This window comes from Chinchilla lanigera, unplaced genomic scaffold (genome assembly GCF_000276665.1).
Source record: "Chinchilla lanigera isolate Chin_1 unplaced genomic scaffold, ChiLan1.0 scaffold00009, whole genome shotgun sequence".
Lineage (NCBI taxonomy): Eukaryota > Metazoa > Chordata > Mammalia > Rodentia > Chinchillidae > Chinchilla > Chinchilla lanigera.
Genome location: NW_004955410.1, coordinates 15630203 through 15656310, shown reverse-complemented (window position 1 = coordinate 15656310; position 26108 = coordinate 15630203). Strand labels below are relative to the sequence as shown.

At 40.6% G+C, this 26108-nt stretch overlaps 1 protein-coding gene across 1 annotated transcript in view; it reads left to right on the top strand.

The window, feature by feature from the left end:
* The window catches only part of Dock4 (dedicator of cytokinesis 4), a gene marked incomplete in the record, with an annotated part of 287342 nt that overhangs the window by 179072 nt on the left and 82162 nt on the right, over nt 1-26108 (top strand). Inside the window, 3 exon segments of the mRNA XM_013510564.1 lie at nt 8711-8838; nt 11071-11205; nt 21357-21455. Coding sequence (XP_013366018.1) covers nt 8711-8838; nt 11071-11205; nt 21357-21455 — 362 coding nt within the window.

Sequence of the window (26108 nt, the reverse complement as noted above, 5' to 3'; positions counted from 1 at the left end):
AAAGCCCTGTGCAGATAATAGAAGTAAGTACAGAGACCTAAGTGCACTTAGCATGTACCAATAATGGGAAGCATGCTGCGGCTACCTACTTTTGCCTAGAAACTAAAGATATCAAATATTTGAAGGTAGGAATTTTATCACAAAGTAATCAAATGCAATTTTTTCTTTTGGGTAGAAACTCCCCAGTTGCCATTTGCAGTTTTGTGCATTTGCTAGAAGTATGCAGTAGAAAATAATAAGAGGGGGAGAGGAGGAAGGGGAGAGTGTTAAGTCTTTAGAGCACACTGTGGGGACTGCTGCCTGCCTTTCTTCTCTAGGCTGCAGTATAAGGGGAGGATCTTGGATAAGGTTTGTCTGTTAATTTGACAACCTAAAGAATAAAATTTTGGCACTGCTGATGGGTAGCTAGTAACTTTCATTTCCTAGCACTATAGTTGAAGTGTAGTTTAGTGTTGACTTTTATCACAGTGCCAGTGATGACGTTTCTTTCTCCCTTGAAAATGCCATTTGTTTTACACCTCTGTTAGCCGCGGCTTGCACGGTAGAGGATCAGCCTTACTGTGAAAGCCAGTAGCGTCGTATGAATAAGGAGTTCTCTTTTCTTTGGAAGCAGCAGAGTAATGCAGCACCATTGGAAAGGTATACACACCTTGGATTTTTTTTTTAATGGAGATTCCTTATGGGTTATGTGCTATTAAAATATATTCTAAAACATTACATGGAACCTCAAGACCCTTTGACCGAGCATGGTGGCACAAGCCTGTAATCTCAGTCTTCTGGGAAGCTGGGGCAGGAGGATCACAAATTTGAGCTCAGCCTAGGCAGTTCAGCAACTTAGCAAGACCCTGTCTCACATAAAAAAGTAAAAATAAAAAGGGCTGGGTATGTAGCTCAGTGTGAAGGCCCTGGGTTCAGTCCCCAGTGCCCAAAGGGAGGGAGGCAGGGAGAGAGGGAGGAGAAACGCTTCCTACAAACCTTGCGCTACTGTCCGGCAGTGTTCTTTCCGTTTCCCCAGGCCTCCCCTTAGCTCCCGCTGGTGTCCCCTTCGGTTCCTTTTCAGGGCTTTTCAGAGTGAGCACGCGCAGGGTTGAAGGCCTTTCCCAGTGTCCTCATGTTACAGAGCTCTGAGAGCCCCAGCTGGAGGTTAAAAATGTCTGCAGTTGGTCAGGCTGCGTTCTTGGATTTTGTTAAAGATTCACCCGCATAATAATTCTGGGGTTTTTTTTTCCCCACTAGGGGTATTGAACCCAGGGCCTTCACACTGAGCTGCATCCCTGTCCTTTTGTATTTTGACACAGGGTTTCACTAAGTCACTGAGTTGTCCAGGCTGGACTCAGACTTGGGATCCTCCTGCCTCAGCCTCTCAGGTGCTGGGATTACAGGCAAGGGCTGCCTTACTCAGTGTGTGGTTTTTTTAAAGTATATATTAGCTAAACTGCGTTGAAGCATGGGTTTTAAGTGAGCCACTTGAAAAAGGTTTTGTTTGGAAAATAGTTTCAACAGCTTTGCCTACATAAGACAACAGAAGATAAAATTAAGAGTTTCTGTAAACATAGACCATGATATGAAAAATATATGTCACCAGAATCATACTTGGCCCTAAGCTTTAACTGTAGCTTTAAAATAAAGGTAAGGTCACATTTGTTGGGCTGTGAAAATTCATTTTCCGCTTTGTTCTCTGACCATGGCTGTGAGCCTTTCCGTACCGATGGGCCATAGCCAGTGCACACAGGGCAGAGGGTGACGCCGTCACTCAGTCATCCACATTTGCACAGACGTTGGGGGTGGGCAGCAGGGGCAGGAGTCACGCCACGAGCAGCTGCTGCGTGATGAGCACTGTTGTGTTCTCTTGCTCAGGGCGAGCACAGCAGATGGAGCCTTTGGACACTGGGCTGCCACCCTGTGCCCCGGGCTCTCTTCCCGTGGAAGCTGTGTAAATGAACAGAGATGCTAGGTTCTATTTTGGTTACCCTCATATCCGTTAGAAAGCACAGTAAAGCTCATGCATTCATTCAGCAAATACTTATTGTGGGCATATCCCTCCTGTTACAGTTTCTGTCTATATGTCCCTCAAGAGACTAATGCACTCATAGGCAGGGCATATGCTTTGTTTTGTTTTGTTTTGTTTTGTTTTGTTTTGTATTGTTTTGTTATAAGACAGGGTCTTGCTATGCAGCCCAAACTAGGCTCCAACTTGCAGTAACCCTCCTGCCTCAGCCTCCCAAGTGCTGGGATTGCAGGCGTGCGCCACCACACCTGGCTGGGCAGAGCTTTTGGAAGGCAGATTGGATTTTGGGGTTTATAGCTGAATGTGCTGTCGGGAGACGGGTCCTGGGCAGAGGAGGCGGGTCACTGCGGGTGTGACTTGGAAGGTGTTATCACCCTCCCCAGCTCATCCCTTCACTTTCTCCTTCCCCTCCACCTTGACATGAACATCTCACCTCCACCATGGCCCTCTGCCGTTCCATCCTGCCTTGGAGCCAGTGGACTATGGACTGAAATGTGAGCTACAACCTCCCCTCCCTTAAATTTCTAGTGTCCGGTATTTGGTCTCAGCAACAAGGAAAGTGACTAATACACCCTTCCCACAATGCTATGTGAGAAACATGCTACGTTGAAAATAGCATTGCAAATTCAGTAGGTACAGTCCCTGTCCTCATGCTTATACTCCTCACATAAGTAGACAAGGAACCCATAATTGTGGTATTGTAACTGTTAGTGACGACTGTCAACCTGACTGGGTGAAGAGATGCCCAGCAAACTAGTAAAGCCCACCTCTAGGTGTGTCTGGGTGCGTCAGGCGTGACTTTGTGTACTATTCCTGGCCCCTGGCCCCTTCCAGGGTGCCTCTGCTCCCCTGCTCAGTTTCCCAGCTGCCGTGAAGGGGTCAGCGTTGTTCCCCCATATCCTTCTGCCCTGATCAGAGCTAGTCTGCCATGGACAGAAATCCCTGAAACCGTGAGCCACATTGACCCTTCCCTCCTTTAAGTTGTGGGTGCTGGGCATTGCGTCCCAGCAACAAACAGCTCACCAATACGGGGGTGATGAGGCATGACAGCAGGTGTGATGGGGAAGTTTCTGGGGTGCAGAGCTGAGGGAGTCCTGCGCAGCAAGGTTAGTGGCCTGTGTGCTAACGCAGCTCTCAAACGTGTATTTCTAAGCTGGTCTCGCCTCTGAGCTCCAAACCCAAATACCCCGTTGCCCTCTCAACATGTCCACAAGGACAGCTCACAGGCTGCTTGAGCTCAGCATGTCTGAGATGGGAGGTTCAGGATTCTTCTACATTTGCACCTCTGGCCTCATAGGTGGCAGCACTGTCCGCCTAGAAACCTCAGAGTCATTCTCCAAGTGTTCTCCTCCCTTTTGCGTTTCGGCTACACTCATCGCCCAGGCCCCTGTGTGCCTCCTTGATGCCTCCCACACCTGGCCCCTCCCACACACACTGCCGCACCTTCAGCCCCACTGCCCCAGCCCCTGCTGCGTCCCACCTTCCTGTACTCGCATCCCCATCACTCCCTCCTCCTGTCAGTGCGTAGCCATCTTCACCTTCGGCAACACCAGTGCTGCTCCCCTCTTCCCTCACGTCCCACCTGCTGTTCCGCCTGGGGGATGTGTTTCAGAACTGAATGTCTAGGCCTGCGATCTGGCCCTGCCTGCCTGTCCTGTCCCTGCAATTCCTGCTTCCCTCCTGTCTGGAAGCCACATTCTCCAGCTCCTCCAGAGCCCGGTTGATCCCTTCAGGGCTCAATTGAGCTCTGCTTTTCTCAAGAAATCTCCTGTCTACCCCGCCTACCCATTACCACTCTCATAACCTCCCATGTTTTTCAGTGTTGTTGTTTTGTTTTGTTTCGTGGAGACGAGGTATGTAGCCCAGGCTGGCCTTGCTGAATTGCCCAGGATGGCCTGAAATTTGGGATCAGTCTCCTGAGTGCTGGGGTTGCAGGAGTACGCCCACCTTGTTCTGTTTCTTAAATCCCCCAACACGACTCTAACTAAATAAATACTTGGGTACTTCGTTACTTCATGTCCTCCCTCCCCGCCCCTCAAGTCAGGGGCTTCTTTCCCCTTGACCCCAGTCTGTCTCACTTCCCTGGCAGCCCCTGGTGCACAGTGGATGCTTGACACATATTTTATGAATGGGTACTGTTTTTTAGGGATCAGGATATGGCAGCAGAAGCTACTAAAGAAATTACATGTAGTAAAGAAAGAAAAACTTACTGGAAAAGTAATTTCTGAGCTAAGGATGAGCCTGAGTATGAACACAGCAGTAGCGGTTGGGCTAGGAGGCCCTGACCAGTAGAGGGAATGACCGACAAAGGTAGGAAGTGCAGGCCGCACCCATTCTGTGTCCACTGTGGGACGCGGGAAATGTGTAAGCCACGCACAGGGAACATCCTTAGCCCTGCGATGTTTCACTTTGTGATGTGGCATCATCTTCATCGCCGTGCTCTCCACTCTGGGAGGGCGCTCAGAGTGCCGACCACTCTGAGCCCAACACCCACAGGTTTTGTGGCTGTCTGTGACCTTGGCAGTCCATTCCTGGTGGCTTTGGTTTGCTCTCAGGCTTGCTCACCACTAGCCCAGCTCTGCACCCTGCAGCTTCGTTCCATGAGCTGCAGGAGGGAGTGCTCCTGTCTCTCTGCAGTCTCCCCTTCTGACACTGCCAGCACTGCTGCCGGATGTCCTGTGGATGCCCAGCCCAGCTGGGGCCCAGTTTGTGCGGAGGGTGACTGGCAGTTCTTTGTGCCACTGTGGGACTCAGAGAACTCACTGCCCTAGGAACAGATGCTCACCTCAAGGACCCTTGCCTAAAGCTTGTGGGTAGAGGAGGCAAAGGGGTACTCACCCCAAACTTAAGCTAAAGGAGGAAACTCACCATCATTTCTTAGCTGCCCCTCCTCCTTCCTGGGCCCAGACCCAGGGGGAATTACTATGGGCAGCTGGCTTTATCCACTTAGTGTTACAGGCAAAACCAAAAAGAAGTGAGAATCATTCTTTTATATGAGGTGACATGCAGTACAGTGACTTTCAGCAAGATGCAGTGTGTGGCCGCAGTGACCCTTTCAAGGGCAAAATCTGCGTGACAGGTTCTATTGTTAAATATACCCAAAGTTAGTACGTGTTCAGCGGTGGGAGAATTTGTTTTTGTTTTGTCTTTTAGTCTTTTGAGAGGATCCTATTTAGTTGGTCCACATCTTATCTTTCAGAGTACAAATTACCATTTGTACCAGTCAGCTTGTTTGGCATTTACCCCCTGATTCTGTTGGTTACCCTGGCTGACATTGCCCTACTAATGGAGAAAAAGCAAATCTGTAGTCTAGATAGTCACATTTCTTTTTGTTTTTATATATATATGCATCACATGATTTGTCTACCTTACTGTTTTGCAGTAGATATTTTCTTAAAAGTTGGTTGCAAATTGAATTTTTAAGCATCAAATCCCAGTAGCTGCAGAAACATATCAGATAAACTTTATCTTCCTTTCTAATTAAGCAGCACCAGACAGTGATTCCTGGCTCTCCAGCATTCACTTTCTTTTCTCTGCTTCTTTTTGTCAAGTATTTGCTTTGTAAGTAAGTAACAGGTAACGTTCCAGTGAGGCCTACTGTTTAAAGGAAGCCTGCAGTGAATTCTTTTACAGGGTTGGATTTTACTAGTATTCATTTTCCTAAACTATAAAGTGCCTACGCCTAGAGGTGTTTCAGGTAAAGCTAAGGACAGATCTTGTGTTGGTAGCCCAGTGCCAGGCATCACTCTGTATAGATCTAACTCAAAAAAAGAATTCAAAGAAGATATTAGAGAAATTATACAAATACTAGTTAAAATAGTTACCCAGTTGTGGATACTTTGCATTCCTTACAATTTTTATTAGGATACAGAATCACATTTTTTAAATCACAAATGTAGAGAAAAGCTGGGAAAAGAACAGAGAATAATCAGAGCTTATATAATCATGATTTTCTGCCAAGGGCTGTCAACTCATGTTATATATCAGACAGTCCTAGGGGATACCATTGTTATTCCCATTTTACAGCTGGCAAGATTGAAGTACACAGAAGGCAAGTGAGTTGCCCAAGATCACAGAACTTGGATTTGAGAGTGCTGGAATCCAAATCTAAGCAATCTGATTCTAGGTTCCACAACAGAAGGCATCAAATAAAGACCTTGAACAGAGTCAGTCTTACAATTCTAATTTTATATTTGGATGGATTCCAATTTATCACTTACCTTTTTTGATATTCTCCGCTTTTTGTACCTATTTTAAGAAACCTTAACTCAGGGTCACTAGGATTTTCTCCTATTTTCCTGTAGGAGTTTTATGCTTTTAGCTTTTGCAGTTAGGTCTGTGATCCATCCCAGGTTAATTTTTGTATTGGTGTGAGGTACAAGTAGAGGTTCATCTTTTTAAAATGCATATCCAATTGTTCCAGCTCCATTTGTTGAAAAACTTATCATTTCTCCATTGATTTGTCTGGCATTTCTTAAATGGCTATTCAGTGACACTGTTACGACTTACTGGCTTTATTTCTGTGTAGTTCAAATGTGCTGTTATAATCTGTTACTCTTAATATTAGTTTGATTATTGCTATTATATAGAAATGTAATTGATATTTATATTCTGACCTTGTATTATCAGACACTGCTAAACTGATATACTAGTTCTAGTAACTTTTTACATTCCATAAAATTTTCTTCCTTGATAACCATGTCTTTGAATAAAGACAATTTTACTACTTCCTTCTTATCTGTAAGCATTTTATTTTTTCTTGTTTTTTCTACTTTTTAAAAATACTTTATTATAATGACCAAGATCTTACATACGTTATTGAAGCAAAGTAGTAAATTTGGGTGTCGTTGCCTTGTTTTTAATCTTAGGGAGAAATCATTGAATCTCTAAATGCTTGGCTAAAGGTAGGCATTTCATTAATACCTTTTATCAGTAGGAAAATAATAAGCTTTTATTCCTGTCTCTCCTTGATCATTTTGTCATGATCGGTTACTGAATTTTGTCACACTTTTTTTCTGTATCCAGGGCTTATACGGTGAATTGCCATTGATTGGTTGACTTTCAAATATTACAACTTTCCATTCCCAGAATATATTTTGTAAGATTTGTTTTGGTAAAATTTTATAAGAATCTGTACATCTTTCGTGAAGAATACCAGTCTGTAATTCTCTTATCTTATACTGTCTTTGGCATCGAGATAATACTGGCCTCCTAATAAGTTATGCTTCCTGTTCTATTTTCTGGGAAACTTTCTTCTATAAATGCTTGAAAAGATTCACTAGTAAAGCCATCTGGTTGTAGAATTTTCCCTGCAGGAAGACTTCTAACTAGATTCACTTTCTTCTGTAAATGTAAAGTTCTCTCAGCAATTTAAATTCCAACTGAAGCACCAGTTAGTAGCAGCCTCACTCTACCTACCTGACCCTCACTTGTCTTCTAAAATAAACAGGAACCTACCTAGATTTATTGTTTTTAGGATTTGAGGTTATAATCTATGTGAAGTGTGTGGGTTTGTTTGTGGCTAGCCTTTTAGTTTTCACTTGCAAAGATGAACAATGAAAAACTAACCTGAAAGGCAGAGTCCAAAGTGGAGACACAGAAAACAGAGGTGTGAAAGAAAAAGAGAATTGCCCCAATACCCTCAGATTATCTCTGATAGCCCCAGGGAGAGAAGATAATGCATCCATCAAACAAGAATGGGAAGCTGTGAAAAGAGAACAGTCAGAGAAATAAACAGGAATGTCTGCAGACTGAAAATGCAAAGCCTGTGGTTATTAATTTATTGAGAATTTAAAGATAGCAGTAGAGCACTTAACCAAAGTATAATACCTTTCTGAGCCCAGAGATTTGTGTCATTACACAGGTTACATACATCCATGACACTCTGCTGAGAGGAAGAAATCTCTTGGAAATGAAATATAAGGTAGCAAAATAGGAAAACTGAACAGAAGAGTTGAAAGATAAAGGAAATCAATCACCCAGAAAATTGTACAAAAGGGTGGGAAAATATTCAAGAAATATAAAAGTTAATCAAAGAGATTCACAACATAAATATATTTGATACCTCAGACAGAGGACAGAAAAAAATAGACAGAAGCACATATCAATAATTCAAGGCAAGTTCCCAAACTGAAAGTCCTGAGTTTATAGATTGGTATGAAAGCACTTGGTATGAAATGTTGAACTCCCATGAATAAAGATAATTTCTCAACAGCTTTAGAGACAGAAGAACAAAGCAAGAATCTGGTCACATACAGGGATTCGGGGGTCAGAATGAGAGTAAAGCCACAACGTGTACTTAACCAGAAATTGTGGCGTAACTATGTTCAGAGACAGGGAAAAGGGAAGGAGATAAAAAGCTGAACCCTCATCTGTGATGGTAAGAAGGTAGTAGATCGGCTGCCTTAATGTGAATCAGGAGATAGCAAGAGCAACATTTGATTTAGAAATTTGGAGCTAAAACAAACATTTGGAAATAACAACAAAATCTATTTCAATTGAAAAAGTAAGAGGCCTCTGGAATGCAGGCATCACAGTCTTTGGGAAAGGACCTACTGTTTTTTAATTATCAACCTTGCAGCGCCCGTACTCCTGTGTTAAAAATCTAACAATTAAAACGGAGTTAAAAAGTAGATGAGGATTCACCAGAGGTTTGCGTGGGACTCTGAACAGCTGTGACACTAATGATTCTTCTCTCTCCAGATTCCCGGTACATTCTCCTGCCAGTCGTGTTACATCACCTCCACATTCACTTGCAAGAACAGAAGGACTTGATCATGTGTGCGCGTATCCTTAGCAACGTATTTTGTCTCATCAAGAAAAACAGCTCGGTAAGTAAATACAGGTCATAGTACATAGTTCTCAGCCAATGGCTTCTGCAAAGAAAATTTTAAACACCTTCAGGAAAACCACACTCAGGAGGAACCTTGTGAGACTCACTGTTGTTTGCAGCTGGGCTAGACGTTCTGCTTTTTCTTGGAAGCAATCTTAACCTCGTGGGATTGCTATAACCCTGAATAACCTGGGTCTCCTAAACTTGTATTTCAAGGAAGAACTGAATACCAAGTGAGGAAACAAGAACCCCCCCGAAGCCTCCCACTTGTGTCTTTAATCTTGCTATGATGGAGGCTCTGGAGCAGGGAGAGATGACTGCTTGTGAAGTTGCTGGGGCCTTTCTGTGAAGAGCTGCACAGTGATGCCCAAGAGCTCAGCCCTGTCCCCTGGGCCTCGTCCTGTGGAGATTGTGGAAGCAAGAGACAGACCCTGGAAATGAAGGGGGTCTTGCAATTTAACCGTGACTCAGCCCCATCCGTAATATCTAAATTGTTGTGGCTTTGGGGCTTCCTTTCAATGTGCATGACTCTTGGTGCAGTGCAGACCTGTTAGAAGGTGCACTGCAAAATAAGGAAAATGATGTGCTTGCTGGTATATGGGACACCTCATGGTGCATTCTCAAGTTCCTAGCTGGAGGCCTGCTGTAAAACCCACTCGGATGTCTTATTCCGGTTCTTTCAATCTGTAGCTGTTAATTAAACATTCTGCTCATTGGGAACAGTTTAGCAGTGAGTGCTGAGATTCCCATTTCTCTGCTTCTCAGTTACCTCCATGCTGTAGTTTCCCCACTTTCGTCCCTGTTGTGACCAGCTTCTGAAGAGCTGCAATGGGACCCCAGGGGAGGGCAAAGTGAGTTGGCATTTGAGAGAAGGAGGCTAGCAGCTCTGCACCTACTTGTCGTAAGTGAGACCTCCATGGAAAGGAGAGTTTGGTGTGACCCACCCCATGACCAGGCCTCAGAGATGGTCTGAAACTGGGCATAGCACTGTTGACAGGGAGAAGCCATTTGTTCCGTTTTAATACTCCCTCCCTACACGGCAACAACACACAGCTAAGCCAGCCTGGTTAGAATGTGTTTCCAAATTACAATTGCTGTATGTGAAAAGTAAGCTGGGGAGGAGGAGAAATAAAAAGTGTTAAGATGTGTTATATATACACGTGTACCAGTTTCCCATGGATGAATGTAATCCTTACGTACTGCAAACATGTTAATAATAAAAAGAAAGTTAAAGGAGAAAAAACGTGAGCTAGATTGTTGACTACATAAAACCAAGTGTCAGTGGTAAGGGAGGCGAGTTCTTTGTATTTCTCCTTGTCTACTTCAATTTAAAAGCTGTAGTCAGATTTTGGGTTTAGCAGATTAGGAATTCAGGCAAAAATCATTTCACTGGAGGGAGAACCTCTGTAGTTTTTTTGTCAGTGTAAGAAAGTTTATCATAAAGTTATAGTCAGAAGGTTCTTTTGAACTCTCAGTTTCTAAAAGTACTCTTTGCAAAGAGCAATCTTCTTGGTAGGGAATATTTTTACAGCGTTTTATGTGCTGCAGATGTAATAGGAACCCGTATTCTGGACATACAGTCAGTGCAGAGCAGTTTGAGTTCCCTTCGCGTGTCCTGGAGGCTTGGACGGCCCTAGCTGTGCTTCAAGAAAGCAATCCTGCCGCAGCCACAGAGCCAAACACCATAGCTAAGGTTGTAGTCTAGACTGGTGGCTGTTTCCTAATGTTTACATGCAGGATTTTTAAAAAATCATTTTATAGGAATAATCCTTTGCACATAGCATTTTGGGAAATGACCTGTATGACTCCAGTGCTGAGAAAAGTAAATGTAAGCACAGTTAGGAATCAAGGAAATTCAGACTTTAAGAGCCAGAAGAAACCTTCAGGAAGGAGTCGGGCTAAGAGGTGAACTGCCTGACCCGGGGTCACATGCCTGGTGAGGGGCACAGCTGGCATTCTGGATTAGTCAGCCTTGCTCTCCTTGGCGTCCTCCTGCCTTTTTATCTGTATCTCCTTTGTCAATGACACAGCCAAGTGGTGAGTCTTGGGCAAGCTGGTAGCTTCTCTGAGCCTTTGTTCCCCGTAAGGTTGTCAGTCACTTAGGTGATGACCAATATCTCAGAGTCTTTGGTTCTGTATTTGAAAATGGACTTTTTCCTTTGCCATTAAAGAGAGATTAAAGTACATATGAAGCCAGAATTTCCTGCATACATTATTTTTTTCTCTTAAGGAAAAATCTGTGTTGGAGGAGATAGATGTGATAGTGGCCAGCCTTCTGGACATCCTGCTGAGGACCATCCTGGAGATCACCAGTCGACCTCAGCCATCCAGCTCTGCCCTGCGGCTCCAGTTCCAGGACGTCACTGTAAGATCATAAAGCAAGGGGCACACAGAGCAGGGCCTTGCATTTTCTTAAAGCTTCAGTGGCTTTGGGGTGGGCTGCCGTAAGAGTCAAAAATCAGGCCCCAGGACAATGATCTATGAGCACTTCACCTCTAAGTGAGGTTGTCTTCAATTTTGGAGAAAACGAGGACAGGCGGCCTGTTTGTTCAAGGACCTTGCCATCAGCAGCTTTTAATTTCAGAAACCCAATTTTGACATTAGTTCTTACTTTGCCCAATTTGATCGATGACTTTATATCTCTAGTCAACCTGGTAACTTTCCATTCTCATTTCAACTATCAAGCCGTCTGAAGAACTAAGAATAGTGGAATAGAGTAGTGGGAGCCGGAGGCCCTGAGTTCTCCTTCTAGTCGGGATCTTCCCTCTTCTGGGCTTCAGAGTCCTCAGCTATGAAATGAAAAGTTCTCTCTGGTACATTCGAAGGGGCTTTCAGGATCCCCTGTCTTAGGAGTTCAGTAAAACATGATTCATGTAAAATATTAAGAAGTAATATTACTGATAGTTTTACATATGCACCCATATATTTATAGATGAGTATATACATGCATTGTATTTATTTCTGTAGTGCTGGGGCCTTGTGCACATTAGGAAAGCCTTCTAGTACTGATCTTACACATAATATTACAGGTCATTACACACGTTTCTTTTTAAAATTAATATTCAGTTGATCTCAAAGCACTCTTATGCCGTTATTAAGAATATTCTTCCAAGTAAGTAGTATCATTTTCAGAAATGGCAGTAGATGCTGAAGTTTTTATGTATAAATTATTTACAAAAGTGTTGACCTTTGGCCATCAGTTTTATCAATACTGTTCTATGGATCTGCATTTTAAAGGATGTTTTCCTAGGCCCTGCTGAAAATAATCTTTACTTTTATATAAGAAATAAGTCTCTGGTGGCTTTCCTGCTGAGGCCAGCTGTTATATGATCCAGCTGGTAATGCAGTTAATTTGTTTTGAGCACTGAGATTTACTTGAAGGAACTGAACTCTGGTTTGGAGAAGTAAAGTCAAACTCCTTAGTAAACTCTTTAAAACAATACCAAAAAGCTTCCTATGTAGTAGCTGCGCTACCTCATTTAAAGAAAAGTACATTAGAACTTCTCTTTAGGGGCTGGGGATTTAGCTCAGCGGCACAGGGCCTGTCTGGCAAGTGCAAGGTCGTGAGTTCAATTCCCGGTACTGGAAAAAAAAAAAAAGAACTTCTCTTCGGTCTAAGGGGATTTCATATGTCAAATACTACCCACCTGTAAGGGTTTCCTTCATATACTAGGTGCCTTGCCTGATCCACAGCAGACTTTCACAGCGTAGTGTTGATGTTTCTTATGTCCCTGGAGTTTGTGGGTTTCAAGGTTTGGAGTTTCTTGTTTTCAACTTTTTGTTTTGCTTTTCACTATTTTTTAACCTGAAATGTTTTTTTATTTTGTGATAAATTTATTTATTTATTTGGTTGGTTTTTTTTTTCTGGTACCAGGAATCAAACTCATGACCTTGTGCTTGCCAGGCAGGCTCTGTGCTGCTGAGCTAAATCCCCAGCCTCCTGTGATAAATTTAGAATTATATCCATTAGAAAAAATATTATAAAGATGTCCCATATGCCTTTTACCCAGCTTCCTCAGTGGTAATCTATTGCAGAGTTATAGATAGAACAGTATCACCACTGGGACATTGACATTGATAGTCAAGATGCAGAACACCTCCACCACACCAAGAGTCCTTCATGTTACCCTTTGGTAGGCAAACCCACTTCCTTTCTACCTCTGTCTCCTCCTTAACAGCTGCCAGCCACAACTCTGTTCTTCACTTCTATAATTTCAGTATTTCAAGAATATGAGATGTGTATGTATGTGTGTGTGTGTGTGTGTGTGTTCATATAGTATATGACCTGTTGTGGTTGGCTTTTTTAAAACAGTATAATTCTCCAGAGTCATCTAGGTTGCAGTATGTATCCGTAGTTCTTCTTTAGTGCCAAGTATTACTCCCTGTCACAGATGTACCACAGTGACCAATGACCAACCAAGGTCACTGGGATTCTTTCCAGATGTAAGCTATCATTAGTAAAACTATTAGAAACATATGTATGTAGAGTTTTATGGGACAAACATCTTCATTTCTGTTTCATAAATTTCCACATGGTAGGTAATATAGTAGTTGCATGTTTAATTTTTTAAGAAACTGCCAAACTTTTTTCCCTAATGGAAAATACACACAGTATGAATGTTCCAATTTCCCAACACCCTCATCAGCATTGGTGTTGCCATTGGTTTTTAAGCGAGGGTGCATTTTGATAGGTATACAGCAATCTCTTTTGTGATTTTAATTTGCCTTTCCCCAATGACTAGTGGAATTCCTATATAGCTTTTCACATAATTATCTACCACCTATATATCCTCTTCACTGAAATGTGTCTTCATGTCTTTTACCCATTTTCGAACCAAGTTACTTTTTTGCTGTTGAATATTGAGAGTACTTTCTATATTCTAGGTATTGTATAGTTTATTACTCAATGATGTGGCATACAAATATTTTCTCTCACTCTGTAGCTCGTTTTCATCCTCTTAAAAGGGTTTGCATTTTTTTTTTTTCATTTCAGTGAAATTGTATTAGTCAGCTTTCCCACTGCTCAGGCAAAATGCCTGACACCCACCTGGTATAGGAGGAGAGGTTTATTTGCCTCTCGATTTCAGAGGCTTCCGTGCACAGTCAGCGAAGGATCTGGCAGAGAAAAGCTGTGCACTTTATGGTGGCTGGAAAGCAGAGCACAGGAGAAGAGAACTAGAGAAGGGACTAGAGACCAGATATGGTCCCAAGGCCACAACCCTATGACCCACGCAGAGACGCCCAGAAGTGTGCTGTACTAATCTCCTAAGCCAATCAGGTTGACTGGGGAGTTTAACCATCTAGAAATTCAGTTTATTAATTCTTCCTTTTATGGATCGTGCTTTTGGTATCAAGTCTAGAAACTCTTTTGATCTAGTCCTGTGTCCTGAAGATTACCGCCTCATTTTTTGAAGCATTATAATCGTATAATTAACATTTAAGTCCCTGAACCACTTTAAATTAATTTCTGTATAAGATATATCCAATCATTTTAGCATTGTGTCAACTCATTGTTGACATCTGATGATGGTCTTTTTATATTCAACTTGAGATCTTGATTCTTATTATAATGAATGGTTTTCATTGGAGATTTAAACATTTCTGTACTATAAGAGTCTGCATTTTATTTAAGCCATCTGATTTAGCTGGCGCTGTGTGATATCACTTGCCTGTAGAAGGAGAGGATGTCAGCTTATTACTGCCAGGTGGAGGTAGAAGCCCAGGTCTTCTGCTGTTCTTACTGACACCTGAGAGAAGAGGGCTCCCTGTGATGGGGGGTAGGGATGGAGAGCTCTGGCCCTGCACCTGATCTCTACTGACGCCATCCTGGGAGTGGCCTTAGTAATTGTAGAGCGGAAATGAATTCCTGACTCTCCACCGGGCCTCCTCTGATGTCGCCCAGTGGAGAAGGGAAAGTGTGACTTGTTCTGCCAGTGGGTTAGCAGTCCCAGCTCCCCGTATTGTATTCACTGACACTGCCCATTGGGGGTGAAGGCACCTGCTCTCCATCAGACTTCCTCTGGCAAAGCTCAGGGAGAGCTGGGAACCTGGTTACAGCTTCATGCGGGTAGAAGCTTAGCCTTGCGCTTCACTTTGAAGATGTGTCAGTGAAGCCAGATTTGTAGTGTTTAGCTAGAGTAGAACAGTTATTACTAAAACTGCTATCTTCCTAGCCTCCTCCTTTCCCGGTCCTTTGGTGTGGAGTAGGCTTCTATCAGGGCTTTTCCAATGGAAAATTAAAACGTTGGTATTTCAAGGTTGCCTCCCTCTTCTGCTCCTAGTCTAGGATATGCGAGACAAAAAGAGAACCTAGAGAACTCGGCACCATGTCCTTCCTTGAGTTCAGCGTTTCCCAGCCAGTCCTCTCTCTTTTCAGTCTCCCGTGTGTTCTCTAACACCCAGTTTGTTAATTGTGCTCAGCAGGAAGGTGGGGAGAAGTCCACTTGCCCTTTCACCCAGAAGAGGAAGGAAGTCCCCTTCGTTGTGTTCTTCATAATAACATTTTTAACCACTTAAAAAGCTTAGACAATTCTGAAATTATAACAGCACGGCAAACAGAATTGTGGGAAATGCTAGACAGGGCCAAAGGCTGCCTGAGGTCACAATTGACAGTACTTTTTCAAACTGCTTGTGTCCATGTGGCAGGTGTCTTGCACTCCTGTCTGTGGGGCGTGTGTGGTCTTTAGACCATCACAGTGTAATTCATTACCAGTACAAGGGAAGAGACCAAAGAAGGCAGAGCCTCTTGGTGGTGATGAGGAGCATGGGCACACAGGTGACCATACTGCAGACTGTAGAAAAATCACATCAAGTCCTTCCCCACACAGCCCTGTGGTGCCTGTTACGTGTGAGAAACTCCTAAAGGTCTGTGAGGTAGAGTTTTTCAGGAAACACATGCAAATTATTTGGCATCTTTGGTCTTATGCTTTAAGACTTCCTCAGGTAGTTGCGGTTTGATTCCTACTTCGCTGTTTCATTGACTGTAGGGTGTTGCTCAAGTTACTAATGTCTCTATCTCGGTCTCTTTGTCTTTGAAAGAGAAAATAGTTGTTCATATACCAAAGTTAATGTGAGGATTTCATCGAATTTGTGAAAATCTTTCAACACCCTGTGGCCTGATGAGTCAATTTTAGTCATTAGTTATTATAGTAACATTAGTGGGCACATTAATACGATGTTGAAGAAGTGATAGTTACAGCATTGTGGTCATAACTAGTTCGGTGGTGAGAAGTATGCGCTGGTCATTCAGACAGTCAGTTTTTTCTGGACATTGAAGATCTGTCTAATACCCTCCTCATTTTGTCCCAGAGAACAGGCTTGCTAAACTAAGACTCTTTACTTGGCAGTCCTACTTGGAGCATATTCGGCTTTTACAGGCACACATATTATATTACATATAAAATATACCAATGCTAAGTGGACATACTGTAAATAAAAGCGCTTCCCATGAGCCTGTCATGATGAACTTTTCCTGCGCTCACCCGGCAACCTCGGTGTATGCACTGGTTTCCACTGTATCATAATTCCAGATTGCAGTAGCCTCATTTTTACTATTTAAAAGGATTACACTTCTTGTTCTTCTACCAATTGTTCTTTAAACTTCAAAACACTCTTTCCAGCTAGGGGGGAAATGACGTTGTAATCTGTTCCTTGCCAAAATCTAATTGTACATAGAAGCAGATTGCCTAAAGCAGCATAAAGAGCCATTTGCTTCACACCCTCAACTAATTGGACTCTAAAATCCCTTACACTTTATAAATGCCTCTTTGCAAATAATTCTCCTGAGTAACCCTTACAGTGCAGGTGAGTCAGCCCACACGGGCCGTGCTAGATAGACACTCTAATGTGCTATCTAAAGTTTTTACACACTGTGGGCTTTGTAGTTAGGGGAAAGGAAAGGAAGGCAAGAGAATTTTGTAAGAAATATCTGGAACAGATCATGCATCTATATAATGGAAGTTTCCTTGAAGACTGTCAATGTAGTCATCAGTGTAGTCATCTAGTACTCTTGACAGTTTTTGACGGAAATGCCCATTGTACTCTCTCTCTACTTAGAATGATGCAAAGCCCCAAACACTGCAGTTTTAAAGGCAATTTGTTAAGAAATTGCCACACTTGAACTAAGTGAATTTTATCCAGTGATGTTTTTATACTCATGCTTTATGAGAAATTGTGAGTTTAGGGTTTTCATATAGACACACTCATAAACTATCTTAAAAATAAATAAAACTACATTACGATTGAAGAATGAATGCATCGGTAAAGTATTGGACATTTACTCCACTTAACAGGGTTAAATGTTCATGCAGTTTTGAAATAGACTAAATGAATAAATAAAAGTGAATTGTAGAGGAAGATGTTGGAATTGACCACATGTTGTAAATGTGCCAGCAGTTATATATCAGAATGATAAATTATTTGCAGGGAGCCTAAGCCAGAGACAACAAAAACCTGGTTCATAACTGAGATTCAAAGAAGTAGTCACCTATGTACAGCAACTGTAAAGACTTTGTGAAAGTCCATGTGCTATTGAGCTTTTTCTTACTAAAACTACTCAAATAACATGCAATGTTTCAGACTTCAGAATATCTCACTATTTATAGGATGCTAGGCTGAAACATTTAAGAGTATTTACCTAGTAGATGTATTAAAATTGTACAAGTAGGATATGGAAAAAGTAAAAAATTAAAACTAGATGGGTTTCTACCAACTAGATTTGCATGTTTAAATGAAGACACAATTAATATGGACTTCAGTTATCAACAGATTCTACTATACTTAATGTGTATTTAAATTATAACCTCAAAGTACATTTCTTATCTAAAGTCAAAGCAATCTGGGAAGTAGGAAGGAGAGCCACTGAGTCACAGAATTACAGAGCCAGCGACAACTTGATTTATACCCCAGTTTTGTCATTTTCTACATGTGAAACTTGGGATAAATTTCTGAACCTTAACAGATAATTATCTCTAACATGAAATTGATAATATGTACCTACTATGTGTCTAATCAAGAATGAACTCCACAGGGGAGTCAAAGCACAGTAACTAACAAATAGTGTTATTCTATAAACTGGTGTTGTCCCATGTCTTTTTTACTTTTATTGATATATAATTGTAATACAATAAGTTTATACTTTTAACATGAGCAGTTTGATATGTTTTGATATAGGTACATACTTGTGAGCTATTCCAATAATCAGGATGATGAACATATCCATCACTCACAAAAGTTTTATGTCCCTTTATATTCCCTCTGCCTCACTCCTTCCTAGTACTGAATTCCCAAGCAACTGTTGACCTCCTTTTTGTATTAAATTATCTGTCATTATACCTACGTTTGCATTTTCCATGATTGGTATCACAAAATAAGTTATTGTTGGAGTTTTTTGGCTTTTGTTTTTCCTTGACAGAAGGCAGGGGTGTGGCTTATTTCGTACACCATATTTATTTCAGTTTCATCCTTGTCAATGAGTCATTTTTATCTCTGAGTAGTGTTCCATTGTGTAGATACACAATACTATAGCATCTTTATTCATTTACTTGTTGGTGTACATGCAGAAAATTCCCTGGTTTGACTGTTTTGTTCCAGTTATATATTTTTTAGTTTTTAACACTATTAATACACTCTTGCAATTACCATGTTTTGCAATAAATGTTAAAGTCAAATAGGATAAGTGCTTCAACTTGCTCTTGTTTTTTGAAATTATTTTGGCTAATGCATGTCCATATAAATTTTAAAATCAGCTTCTCAATTTCTCTAGCCAGGAAAGTTTTCTGGAATAGTGATTGGAATTGCACTGAATTTGAGGAACACTGACACCTTAATAATACTGAGTCCTCATCCATGAGCATGGTATATCTCTCCGTTTATTTATGTGTGCTTTAATTTCTTGCATCAGTCTTCTGTAGCCTTCAGTGTGCAGATTGGACACTGACTCTGTCATACATATTACTATTTCATATTTTAATGGTATTATGAATAGTGTTATTTTAAATGTTGATTTCTGATTGTTCATCTCTAGTATGTAGATGCAAAATTGGCTTTTGAACATTGATCTTATATTTTGGGACATTGATAAAGTCTCTTAATTCTAATAATTCTTTGTGAATTCTGTAGCATTTTTCATGTGCCCGAATCTGTTGTCTGTGACTAAGACAGCTTGTTAAAAATTCCTTTCAAATCTGTATCCCTTTGATTTCTTTTTTTGCCTTTTGCCTTTTGCCCTAGAACCTTTTGTACAGTTTGAAAAGATGTGAATAGCCTTAGCGTGCCTGAAATGGCCTTTCTTGTGCACTTTTTCTTCCTGGTGTTGAGGAGCCTCATTCATATTAGGCAGGTGATGTGCCACTGAGGTACATCCTCAGCACTTTTATCTTCCTTTTTTTTTTATCTTCATTTTTGATAGTTTCACTAGATAATAAATTCTTATTTGATAGTTTTCGTAGTTTTTCCTCCCTTTCATTACTCTAAAGATGTTCTACTGTCTTTTAGCTTTTATTTCTCTCAAGCGAAATCTTCACTCATCCTTATTTTTATTACTCTATGTAAAGTGCTTTTTTCTCTGAATGGTGTTAGGATTTTCTCCTTATCACTGGCTATGAGCAATTAAATTATGCACTTCAGTGTGATTTTCTTGATGTTTCTTGTGCTTAGGTTTATAGAGCTTTTTTGATATTTTTGTTTTTAGGTTTCAGAGTCTTTGAAGGGCCCCCCTTTCTGTCTTCACTTTTTCTGCTCTCATTTTCAGAGACATATATATTCTGCTTCTTAAAGTTGCCCTATAATTCACTGACCTTTTTCCTCTGTTCTTTTCCCTCAATTTTTTGAGTGATTTATTTTAGAGAATTTCAAGTATAATAATCTTTTTTCTGCAGTGTCCCATTTGGTGAAGTTTCATCTTACACTTTATATCTGTTTACCTCCATTGCCAGTCCTGTGTGAACACTTGTATTGTTCTTGCAGTCCTTTCACATAGTTATTTTCTTAACCCTGGGTTATTTCCTCACACACATGCCCTAAATTATTAATATTTTTTCTTCAAATTTTTCATTTGTGTGAAATATCAACCTTTGCTCATTAGCAAGGTAATGCATTAAGCTTTGGGGATATTTCTACTAGCCCATAGTAGTTAGTACATATTAACTAATTAATTTATGTATGAGAATAACTATGCCTTATATCTGTCTTGCAAATTACTGTCCACATCAAAGAACCAACCTCAATCTCCGCTTGCCTGACATGGGCATGATGTTGTATCTTCAGGAAACCTATCGCATCTGATGGACATACATCAGACATGCGCCATACTGTGCTGACCCAGCTGTCTCTGTTGGAAAAATCCTACTTCTCAGAGTTTTTAGGCTCTAATTTCACATGTGAGCCTATTGTCTCTTCCCATGTAAACTCAAAGAAACCAATTGCCAATTAAACTGCACTTCTGTAAATATACAATTAGTTACCGCTGGTTGCTTCTCCTGTTGTTTTCATATTGTTTTAAATGTTATTACTCTATTTAAAAGTAGATAAATTCTTTGCTGAGTAAAAATGGTTACACTGTAAATAAAAGAATTTTAGCAGACACAGTCATAGATGCCTGTAATTCCAGCACTCTGGGAGGCTGAGGCAGAAGGTTTGAAAGTTTGATTCTAGCCTGGACAACTTAGCAACTGAAGAAGACCTTGTTCCAAAATTTAAATAATTGATTAATTAATTGGGCTGGAGATATAACTCAGTGTAAATTCCCTGAGTTCAATGTCTAGTATTGCACACACATAATTTTTTTAAATTACATGTGCATTAGGAAATGTGATAGGAATTTTATATAAGCCTTCAAATCTAAGGAATTCTGTGCATATTTTATCATTTTTAGTTTTTAAGAATGAGACTTTCTAGGAGCAAATCATATACAGCTCAAGCACAAAGAACAGTTTAACTGAAAACTATTTTCCAAAGGGAATTGGAGCCAGTATTCTATACTCTGATGAGCCCTTGGAGGTCATGGGAATTTAAAATGGAGTATGAGGTTACAGGAAGAACTTAGGAGTGAATAAGACCTGGGGATTGATAGCTCCACTCTTGCCACTTTCTAGTTGTGTGATTTGGAGCAAGTCCTACAGCCCATTTGAACCTATATTTTAACTTCTTCAACTCAGTATTACATCCCAGTCACTAAGCATTGATATAAGGCTTAAATTTTACAACGAGTGGAGGCATTTTAAGTGCTCAATAAGTAGTCATAAACTCTATGTCCATAATTGTATGGAGTTCCCAAGTGAAAAAGCTTTTGCCCAAGTGAAAACATCCATCTTAAAATGCCTATGTCCCAAGTAAATAGTAATCACCGCAGGGAGAAACTTTGGTTGTGCTATTATGAGTAATGTAGATTAAGACTTTGCAGGATGAATTTGGATCATAGTGGTTTTTTGAAGTATTTTCGCTGAAGGTAGTTCATAGGAAGTTACTGATGTTCTTTTATGTCCTTCCTCAAAAAATCTGATTTTTTTTTTTAATTAGGGAGAATTTGTGGCCTGTCTCCTGTCCCTGTTGCGACAAATGACAGATAGACATTATCAACAGCTTCTTGACAGTTTTAATACAAAGGAAGAACTAAGGGTAAGTGACATTTTAAATTACTTCCTTTATTTTTTGTTGTTGTTTCTCTTGTTCTTCTTCATTACTATTCAGATGGTTTCTTGACAGTTGTTGTGTCTCATCATTAAATTCTAAATTATTTTTCTCAGCTTTGTTCACAGATCTGCTCTTCTGTACTGGTTCTGTAAGATTTCTGTAAGATTTCTTTTTGTCAAGCAAAGCAATTAATCCTGATGATGGAGAAGGACATAGGATTTGAAACACCTGTCATAAAAGTCCAGCAAACTAGAGACAATGACAGAGGAAAGCACTAAAAAGCAAATAGGCTAACTCCAGCTAAGTGTGCCTAGAGCTCCTGCCTTAATGCACAGGGAGCATATGTAACCATATTGGCTGGTTTTATCCTTTTAAAACCATAGTGAGAAGTTTTGACTACAACTTTCTGGCTAGAGTGGCAGAGTTATATTTGATATTCATTATCAGCTACAATCTGGTCAGTATGCTGTGCCAGTCTGGCAGGCTGACATGAAGTGGAAAATAAGAATGCCAGGTTTATAAAAATTCAGTATTTGCTGAAATTTGGAGAATTGCAGTGGTTCCTGTGTGGTGTTACTCAAAGCTTAGAAGTTGATTATCCTCAGTCAGAGGGATGACCTGTCATCTGCTCTTAATTACTTTTATTTCTCTTTCATCTCTTCAGTTTTCCAGACACTTTGCCTATAGGAGCCATTGTATTAGGAGGAACGCTTACATGCTGAGTGGTGGAGAGTTACAGGACAAGTCTGGTGATACTGCAATGTTTGTTTTAGGGAAAATCTATAGCTATTTCATATAGATGGTGCATAGGATCATTTAGGGATTTTTCAGTGCCTAGAAGATACTGTATGATCTCAGAAGAATCCTTTTACTGCCTTGGAACAGTGGACAAACTAAGTTATATAAAACAAAGAATGATTTGGGGCAAATACAATCTTCCTACCATTAACTAATTGGCATATGGCATCATGTTTTTCATTCTGATGTTCAATTTAGAGCACAGGATTAAAAATACATAAAAGGCCTTAGAACTTACTCATTCTGAATACAAAACTCCATGCATCAAAAGGCAGGTAACTTTGCAGGTTACTTTCATCAGAAATTGACTGTTTAACACAGTTAAGGAATAATTAGATTTTGCTTAAGAAGTCTATGACTTCATATTTCAAACCTTCCCATAAAAAGGCCATATATTTTCATGGAGCCTGAGAATTCAGAGGTAGCAAAGAAGCATAAATTAAGAGACTTGGTTAATCTAGGTATTGAGTTTTATATTTATTATTCACATTGTCAAAGCAAGGGGAAATAATGAGCGAAGTATTTTACGTAGACTTTATTTCAGTCTTCCAGCACACCTTTTCAAAGGACATCTGTTTCCCTCTTCAGAATTAGCTGGGCCTTCAAGTGAAAACTATTTAATGACGCTAAGTTATTGCTCTGAAAATCAGAATTCTTCCAACTCCAGAAATACAATATGGTTCATATACTTATAGTATAGTACCTGCAGTAGGATCTGCAGGAAAACAGAATACTCACTCTAGGAAGGAGAGAGACTACAGATAGGTCAGGTCAAATTTTGTTGCCAAATAGACAGTAAGACCAAAAAATTATAGAGCTGCTTTGGACTTCAGTGTTATTCAGTAGTGGGGCCGAGGACCCTAACACTAAACATTTTATATAGAATATAATATGTACCAGGCCCTGTTCTGAACAGCTGATTAATATTAGCTCATTTACCTCTCAAGAGGACCCCATGAGGCAAACCCATTATTGTATGACAGATACCAGTTATCTGATTCCACATTTATTAACCGTGTTGACTAGATATTGGGGATATCAAGGCTAAGTAAACAGCCTCTTACTAAGCGCATCTAAATAATGAAGTTTTAAGGGTATTTCAAGATACAACAGTGATAATTGTTAGCAGTTACAGAACGCTTCCCCACCCCGACAACCATAAGCTAGATGTGCTGCTAAACACTTCTGTGACATCACACACAGTTCATGCCCTCCCATGAAGACTGATGGATGTTATTATTATCCCAAGTAACTGGGAAAGCTAAGAATTCTATTAACATCCTGAGCTCTTGGCTCAGACAGCTAAACTCACCTTTCCCCCTGAACTTTCCTAAACCAAACCTTTGCTATCAAATTGTGTAAAGTTTCATTTATCAAGTCCTTAAAGGAAATGAGGCATTTCTGGTTACAGAAGCATTTGAGAAAGGCCAAATTAGTAGAGGGAGGGTTTGGAGGATTTTTAATACCTACATTTATGGTACAAATTAAATAAGTAGGGGAATTATCAGTGAGGCAAGATATAAATTAATATAGTGATATTTAATGGAAAAATACAGTTGATACTAGGATCAGACACCAAAAACTCCACCTAACTATACTATTTTAAAAAAATAAGTCCAACTATGTATCCTGTTGTAATCTGTTTTCCAATGCTAAAGGTCCTAAGCATAGTGTCAGAATCTACTTGACCTGGGGGCGAGATCCTCACGCTGCTGCAGATCACAGTGAAAAGTGGAAGTGCAAGTGGGCATGTGCAAAAGAGAGAGCACACACAAGGGGTCCACTTGCTCTGTAACAGCCCACTCTAGAAAACAAGCAGACCTCCCTTCAGTGAGAAGGGCATGAAGCCATTCTTGAATGCTTGCCTCTGTGACCCATGTACGTCCCATGAAGCCTCCTTCCTAATAATGCCGCCTTGAGGAATTAAGGTTCTAACCCATGAATTTTGGTGGGACTCACCAAAGCCGTAACATGTCATTTCCCTTCCCCACTCATGTCCTAGTCCCCAGAAGTAGCTATTGTTAGCACTTGGCGGTGTTTCCTTCTCAACAGCTCTCTGTGATGTCTGCATTCACACTTTTTTAAACAGTATGATTATACTGTTTATATTGTTCTGCACTTTTTTTCCACATAGCAATGTCTCTTTTTTTTTGGTGGGGGGGGGTTCCGGTACCGGGAATTGAACTCAGGACCTTGCGCTTGCCAGGCAGGTACAGTGCCACTGAGCTAAATCCCCAGCCCCAGCAATGTCTCTTGAATATTATATATTCTAGTACCTCATTTTTCTGAATCTCATTAAAAGGATGGTCCATAATTTAACCATTCTCCATGTGCTCAGCATTCAGGATGTTCCTGGTTTTTGCACTCTAGAAAGGGTCTTGCAGTAAATGCATATATGCATAGAACTCTATGGACTTATGCCCTTATTGTTACAGAATAAATGCCTGGAAGTACAATGATTGGGTCATAGGAGATATGCATTTTAAGTTGCAATTGATACTGGTGAGTTATGTATAACAATTTATATTTTTGTGGTGGCTGAGGCAGGAGGATTGCCGTGAGTTCAAGGACAGCCTGGGCTACATAGTGAGTTCAAGGCCATTCTAAACTATAAAGCAAGACCCTGTCTCAAAACAAACAAGGAAACAAACAAACAAAAAATTTCTATTTTTTTGTTGCACTGTATCCTTATCATCATTGCTTTTTCGTTTATTCTTACCAGTTCAAAGAAAGATCTGTCAGCATTTCCCAGTGGTTCACTAAATCAAAACAAATTTTAAAACTATAAAGTGCTCGCATACCTACTTAGACGAATGGTGTTTTAACTGCAGTTGTGCTTGAAGAAGCAGGGGCCTGCAGGGTCACTGCTGAAGTGGCTCCTGGCTTTTTGAGCAGTAAGCTCTTTCTTCTCCTTGGCCCTTAGCCTCCTGTGGGTGAGTGGCGTGAGTCACAGTGTCAGAACACGGTGTGTGGGAGTGAAGACCCGAGGGCTGGCACTCTGTATTTAATTTTTCCTTCCATAGAACATTACATTATTTTAAAATGAACAAAAGCCAACCCTAGGTAGTGATTAAGTATTTTTTCTCCTTCTATAGTCAGTCATGTTTTATTATACACCCACCTTATTCTGGGGGCTAAAGTTTTGTCCATATCCTTGGTATTTTATGGATATCCGGCCTGAGCCTCCTTGTTCTTTGTTGATTATGACTTTTCATATAGAACCATGGGGAATCTTGCTGTAAGCATGAGATTATACAAATTCTGGAAGTACAGCACTGTTATAATATTTCATCATCTTCCATACCCCGGCCCACAAGCCTTCAAAAAATCCTATCTGATTAAAGCTCAATTCAGCTTTATAACCCTGAGCACTTGCCGTTAACTTCAGGACAAAGTCCAGTCTCTGTCAGCCATACGGCCTTCAGCCCCTTCCACGCATCCTGCACCTTAGCCAAACAAACCATGTATGTGATTTCTAGTTCTTTGGAGTAATTCTTTTCTATCTGAAATGTCTATTCTACCACAGCTTCATTTTCAAATGTGTAGTCCTGTTAATCTCTTACCTCATTTCTGCTCATGCTACAAACTCCAGGTCAGGCTATAGTCCACTTTCTCTGATATCATACAACAACACACTATGATTATTTGCTGTCTCTTGTATTTCCCACGACTACGGGCTCCTCGAGACTAGGGAGCACGTCTTTGGGAAGCACAGAACCTAGAATATAAAATCTTCATTGCATGAATGAACCCTCTTAGTAAAATTCTGCCTGCTTCAACAAAACCATCTTTTCTATATTATTATTTTGACGTATTGTCTTTATTTTAATATTGATTTAA